Below are 6639 nucleotides of genomic sequence, written 5' to 3' on the forward strand. Positions count from 1 at the left end.
GGGGGATGTTCTGAGTCTCAGAAGGCAGAAGTTGGGAAACTGTATTCCTCAATCTCCGAGGGGATGAGGAGCAGCTTGGCAGCTTGGGGACCTGGCACTCAGAGGGACTTTAGGGGCAGGACCAGATACAGAAATTTGCAGAGTCCCTTGCTCAAAACTTAAGAATTTCACGACAGCGGCGGCAGGACATTCTAAGCGCTGGGCGGGTGAAACTGCTCACGCCGAGGGGCCTGAAAGTCAGTGTCCCCAAAAGGGCAGGGATTGAGGCGCTGTATTTCTGGGTCTCTGAGGGGACAAGAACAGGCAAGGTAGTTTGGGATCCTGGAGCTCCGAAGGACGGGGGACGTCCTTATTCTTAAAGAAGAGTTAGGGCTATTTCTGGCTCCCAGAGAGACGTTGGGAGTGGATGCCGGGATAAGGAGGACTTGCAGCCAGCTGGAGTCTGAACCCTAACGGGTGGAGTTCCAGAGGGTCCCCCAGGCTGGAGGACTCGGGATTATATGCCCCCCCACAACACACACACCTCAAGGGAGCTAGGTCTTCTTTGGCTGGGCTCCCCTTTCCCCCGCCCCATTCGAGGATGGAAGTTGGGGTGCCGGGGGTGGCCAGGGTAGATCCCCGGCGGGACAGGCTTCCCTCCCCGGGGAGCAGGAAGCGGAGCCCCGCCCAGCAGACCTGTTACTGGAAGTCCGAGGGCTGGGTCGCCCCTCCCGTCCCCACTTCCTCCAGCCCCGCCCCACCCCCTGCGGCCCGCGCGTTTATGGGAACTCAGGCCTGGACGGTTTCTCTGAAATCATTCGCTCCGTCTGCCCTCACTTAACCCTGGCCGCCCCGAGAGGGACCTAGGCCAGGGGTCCTGGGAGATGCAGAGAAGCGAGGAGCCTTACCAGGTACACCGGCCCCTCCCTCAACATTTTATTTTTAAATTTGGTTTTTCACGAATTAGGAGTCAGGTTCAGCAATTCACCTGCGTGATCGCACCCTGGCATGTGGGCGCTGTACTTCACCTAGCAGAAAACTGAGGCTCCAAAAGGCCGCCATGGCTTTGCCCTAGCACACGTCTAGGCTAGGAGGGGTTGTGGCCCAATTTGCAACTCTGGCCCCAGGATTTCTTCATTTCCATCAGAACCACCTGGGAGGCTGGTTTAAACTGGATTCTACAGACACATTCCACAAGAGAGACGAGTGGTGGTGAGAAAGGAATTACTCAGTAAACAGACTTTAAATAAAGATCCTGCCGCCCACTGTGTACACACAGGCCTCCTTGGGTCCTCCACTCTGTCCCCCATCCCAAGCAAACATGCACAGGTGTGCACACGCACGCGCGCGCGCACACACACACATCAGTCTCCAAATAGCTGTTCCAGGTTGGGGTCTCTGGAAACTGAGCAGGAAGTTCCTTGGAAATGCTCTCCATCAACACCTGTGGGATGAAGGAAGCCCATCTGGGCAGAAGGAGAAGTTGAGCTGCAGTGTCGCCTCTGCGCGGCCTCAGCCATCCCACAGAGAATATTGAAGCTGGAATGGCCTTCAGCATTGGGGTCAGGAGGCTAAGCCTTCTACGCTGGCATTAACCAGTGACTGGATGCCATTGAAGGGCAACTGCTCTTGATTCACATGGGGCGTGACCTTGGGCAAGCAGCTCTCTTCAGCTGAGGGTAATTCCCAAATGGTCTGAAAGCTGATGATCTTCCCAGAAGCTGAGGGAGTAAGTCCTTCAGTCTGGAAGGGGGTTCTGGGCTGTATAGCCTCCAGAACAATGGCCCCATCCCAGTTTGTCCTTATCTCCCTTTTAGTCAAAACTTTTGTTCCAGACTGGGCATGGTGGCTCATGCCTGTAATCCCAGCACTTCGGGAGGCTGAAACAGGAGGATCACTTGAACCCAGCAGTTAGAGACCAGCCTGGCCAACATGGTGAAACCCTGTCTCTACTAAAAATACAAAAATTAGCTGGGCGTGATGGCACACGCCTGTAATCCCAGCTCCTCGGGAGGCTGAGGTTGGATGATCGCTTGAATCCGGGAGGCAGAGATTGCAGTGGTGCTGTCTCGAGCGTGAGACAGCACCACTGCACTCCAGCCTAGGCGACAGAGCAAAACTCCATCTCAAACAAATAAAATAAAACAAAAGGGTCCCTCTGGCTGTTGTGTGGGGGACAGACAGTAGAGCATAGGTGGAATCAGGAAAACCATGAGGATGGAACTGTGCTAGACCAGCAGGGAGCCAGTGGTGGCTAAAGCAGGATGGAAGGAGTGGGTGGGGAGAAGTGTTTGGATACTGGGGACATTTCCAAAGCACTCAACACATTGGAGTTATCATTGCCAACAGCATGAGGGTGAGAGGTGAACAGCTCCTAATGCCTGTGATTCTTTCATTCCCCTACCCCCAGGCCTCTCCATATTGCTGTGGTGCAGGGTAACCTGCCAGCTGTGCACCGGCTGGTCAACCTCTTCCAGCAGGGGGGCCGGGAGCTCGACATCTACAACAACCTACGGCAGGTGAGGCTGGGTCTGAGGGAGGAGGGGCTGGGGGCCTGCTCCTGGGTCTGAGGGAGGAGGGGCTGGGGGCCTGGGCTCCTGGGTCTGAGGGAGGAGGGCTGGGGGCTTGGGCTCCTGGGTCTGAGGGAGGAGGGCTGGGGTCTGGACTCTTAAGTAGCGAGGTGCTCCAGGCTCCCGGTTCCTGGGGAAGAAGGGCTCTGGGGTCTTGGACTCCTTGTTCCTGAGAGGGAGGGAGCCTAAAGACCTCCTAGATAAGGACGGAGGGGGCTGGGGACCCAGAATCCCGGTACTAGGGAAAGAGGAGGTTGGAGGCCCAGTCTTCTGGGTCTTGGGGAAGGAGGAGCATGGGTCCCCCACTCTTGAATCTGAGACAGGAGGTGTCTCAGGTTTCTGTTTCTGGGGAAGACTGCAGGATGAGGAGTAAGGGTTCAGAAAACCTGAGGGAGGCAGGACTAGAGAGCAGGGCTGGACACAGGTCCCTCACAGTCACTGTTCCCCAGACACCGCTCCACCTGGCTGTGATCACCACATTACCGTCTGTGGTCCGGCTCCTGGTGACAGCTGGTGCCAGCCCCATGGCGCTGGACCGCCATGGCCAGACGGCCGCCCACCTGGCGTGCGAGCACCGCAGCCCAACCTGCCTTCGAGCCCTGCTGGACAGCGCAGCTCCCGGCACGTTGGACCTGGAGGCCCGCAATTACGACGGTAAGTATCTACCGCGGGGCACGGCTGGGCTATCCAGCGGACCTGGAGTCCATCAGCGTCCGCAAAGCCCCAGGCCTAGGTTTCACCAAGCCTTCCCCTCCCTCAGGGCTCACCGCCCTGCACGTGGCAGTGAACACCGAGTGCCAAGAAACCGTGCAGCTCTTACTGGAGCGCGGTGCCGACATCGACGCCGTGGTGAGCGCGCACTAGGAGCTGGGAGGGAGCCGGGCCTTAGCAGGGGCGGGGTCTTGTCGGGGGCGGGGCCCGTGTGGGGCTGGCGTGGGAGAGCGCCCGCGTGGGGCGGGGCTTGGAGTATCCGACCCAAGAGAGAGGCTGGACCCCACGAATGGGATGCGGTCGGGATGCGGGTCGCCAGCTGCTGGAGCAGAGCTTGGAGAAACAAAGACCTTCCCTCCCCGCCGCAGGACATTAAGAGCGGCCGCTCCCCGCTCATCCACGCCGTAGAAAACAACAGCCTTAGCATGGTGCAGCTGCTGCTGCAGGTGCGTACAGCGCCCCCTGAGCCTCGCGCCCACCCTGTCCTCTGACCCCAACCCGGCTCTGGCCCCAGCCTCTACCTCTGACCCCGCCTTCCAGTTCTGGCTCTTGCTCCTGCTCCGCGTCCAGCTCTCACCCTTCCTTTAAGGCCTAGTTCTCTCAACCCTCGGACTCCACGCCCCTGGCTACGAACATGTCCCATTCCTCCCCTGGCCCCTCAACGGCCTAGGCCCCGCCCTGCGTTGGCCTGGCCGACCCCACCTTCCAGCTAGGCCCTGTCCACGTATTGTCCTTCCCCCCTCCAGCCCCCCCAACTCCTTGGGGCGCGGGCCTCGGTGTCCAGCTCCGGTTCATTCAGCGCCGCCAGCGCAGTCCCGCTTGGCCCGCCCTTGGCTGTCGCTCCTACCTTCCTGTGACCCCACCCCATCCGGTGCCGCCCAACGTGCCGGCCACCTACCCGGGCCTCCAGCCTCTGTTCCCTTGCCCCGGGTGACCCGCGCGCCCTCCTAACCCGGCCCTCCCGCCCCGCAGCACGGCGCCAACGTGAACGCACAAATGTACTCCGGCAGCTCCGCGCTGCACTCAGCGTCCGGCCGCGGGCTCCTCCCGCTGGTGCGCACACTGGTCCGCAGCGGCGCTGACAGCAGCCTCAAGAACTGCCACAACGACACGCCGCTGATGGTGGCGCGCAGCCGCAGGGTGAGCCGGGGCGGCTGTGGGCATGCCCCTTGCACACGTGTGTCCGCGGGCTGGTGGCAGGAGAGTGTGCCAGAGCGCAGAGGTGTGAGGGTGTCTGTGCCGCTGCGTGGTGGGGGGTGGGTGAGTCTCTGAGAGCGAGGGTGTGAGTTCCAGAAATGAGGAGAGACTGGCACCAAGAAAAGAAGTGCCTTGCCCATCTTTTCCTACTGAGAGATGGAGAGGCCACCATCTGGATCCCGTGAGCTAGGAGGGATAGAAGGAGAGAGGGCTGTGAGGCAGGGGTGGCTCTATGGTGACGCCCATCTTCCTGCAGGTCATCGACATCCTGAGGGGAAAGGCCGCCCGGCCTGCTTCCACCTCCCAGCCAGACCCCTCCCCTGACCGGAGCGCCAACACCTCCCCCGAGAGCAGCAGCCGCCTCAGCTCCAATGGTGAGAAACCGCTCCCAACCTCCAGCCCTGGCGCCTCCTCCCTCAGACCCAGGAATCCCAACCCACGGCCCCTCCTCCCTCAGATCCAGGAGTCCAGGCCCCTAGCCTCCTCTCTCAGACACAGGAATCCCAAACCGTACCCCCTCCTTCCTCAGCCCCAGGATTCCAGGCCCCTAGCCTCCTCCCTCAGACCCAGGAGTCCAGACCCCTGGCCCCTCCTCCTTCAGACCGCAGCCCCTCCTCCACCAGACCCCCCCCAGCCCCTCCTCCCTCAGACTTCAGCCCCTCCTCCCTCACACCCCCAGTCCCTCTTCTCTCAAACCTCAGCCCCTCCTCCCTCAGACCCAGGAATCCAGATTCCCAGCCCCTCCTCCCTCAGACCCCCAGCCCCTCCTCCCTCAGACCCAGGAGTCCACACCCCTGGCCTCTTCTCCTTCAGATCCCAGTCCCTCCTCCTTCAGACCCCCAGCCCCTCTTCCTTCAGACCCAGGAGTCTAGGTCCCCAATGCCTCTTTCCTCAGACCCAGGACTTTAGACCCCTAGCCCCTTCTCCCTCAGACCTCCTGCACCTCCTTCCTCAGATCCAAGAGTCCAGACCCCCAGCCCCTCCTCCTTCAGACCCCCAGTCCCTCCTCCCTTAGACCCAGATCTCAGGCCCCAGCCCCTGCTCTCTGGGTCTAGCCTCTCACCACCCTCCCCCTCTGTCTCTCTTCCTTCCTCAGGTCTTCTCTCTGCATCACCGTCCTCCTCACCCTCCCAGTCTCCCCCCAAGGACCCCCCTGGATTCCCCATGGCTCCTCCCAATTTCTTCCTTCCTTCCCCATCTCCACCTGCCTTCCTGCCCTTTGCCGGGGTCCTCCGAGGCCCTGGCCGGCCGGTGCCCTCCTCCCCAGCTCCAGGAGGCAGCTGAGGGGGATGGGGGGGCAGATCTTGGACTCATGAGGAGGGGCCCCCTGCCCTGTGGGGTCAACCCTTCTGGAAACTGTGAAGATCTCACTCTGCCCCCCCCCATCTTCGGGACCAGGATTTGCACAGAAGCACATGCACCTACCCATACAGCCCCTCTTCTGAGCACAGTTCCCCCATCTCGCTCCCTGCCCAGAACTCTGACCCCAGTATTCTCAGGCACCAGTCCCTGTCCGGAATGCCACCCACATCTTCCATTTCCGTGTCCCCTCCCAGAGCTGGTGGACCCAGGGAACAGCCACTCCCCTCCACACTCTACCAGACAACTGAGGAGGGGAGAGGTGGGCTGTAACAGACACGGATCACGATGTAAATTATTAAGCATTTTGGTTGGATTTCTTTTGTAATAAACTATTTTTGTACCATATCCCTTGGGTGCATGGGCCTCTTTCATGGGACGGACCTGGCGGAAGTGCCTTCGTGTGTGTGCACACCCGTGCACTGAATCCAGTTGACTCCCAGAGTGATGTTGTGAGTCTCAGACAGACAATCTCCTGTGTATCACTCTGGGACTTCTGGTGTGTTTGATTGTGAATGTTGCCATCATTGTCACTGTGCCATTGTTTCTAAGGAGAACATGGTGTGTGGTATCTTTTTTTTTATTTCCCCAAGACAGAGTCTTGCTCTGTCACCCAAGCTGGAGCGCAGTGGCACGATCTCGGCTCACTGCAACCTCCGCCTCCCAAGTTCAAGCGATTCTCCTGCCTCAGCCTCCCGAGTAGCTGGGATTACAGGCGTGCACCACCACGCCCGGCTAATTTTGTATTTTTAGTAGAGATGGGGTTTCACCATGTTGGTCAGGCTGGTCTCGAACTCCTGACCTCATGATCCTCCCATGTCAG

General features: G+C 60.0%; 1 protein-coding gene across 1 annotated transcript in view; it reads left to right on the forward strand.

The window, feature by feature from the left end:
• Window positions 1–6164, forward strand: part of BCL3 (B-cell CLL/lymphoma 3) — an 11140-nt gene extending 4976 nt beyond the window's left edge. Inside the window, exons 3-9 of the mRNA XM_011975063.1 lie at window positions 2390–2498; window positions 2999–3203; window positions 3310–3398; window positions 3629–3706; window positions 4233–4400; window positions 4714–4831; window positions 5554–6164. Coding sequence (XP_011830453.1) covers window positions 2390–2498; window positions 2999–3203; window positions 3310–3398; window positions 3629–3706; window positions 4233–4400; window positions 4714–4831; window positions 5554–5741 — 955 coding nt within the window. The 3' untranslated portion in view covers window positions 5742–6164. The remainder of the gene's footprint in view (window positions 1–2389; window positions 2499–2998; window positions 3204–3309; window positions 3399–3628; window positions 3707–4232; window positions 4401–4713; window positions 4832–5553) is intronic.
• The last annotated feature ends 475 nt before the right edge of the window (window positions 6165–6639 follow it).

Source organism: Mandrillus leucophaeus, unplaced genomic scaffold (genome assembly GCF_000951045.1).
Source record: "Mandrillus leucophaeus isolate KB7577 unplaced genomic scaffold, Mleu.le_1.0 Scaffold151, whole genome shotgun sequence".
In the NCBI taxonomy this organism is placed as follows: Eukaryota; Metazoa; Chordata; class Mammalia; order Primates; family Cercopithecidae; genus Mandrillus; species Mandrillus leucophaeus.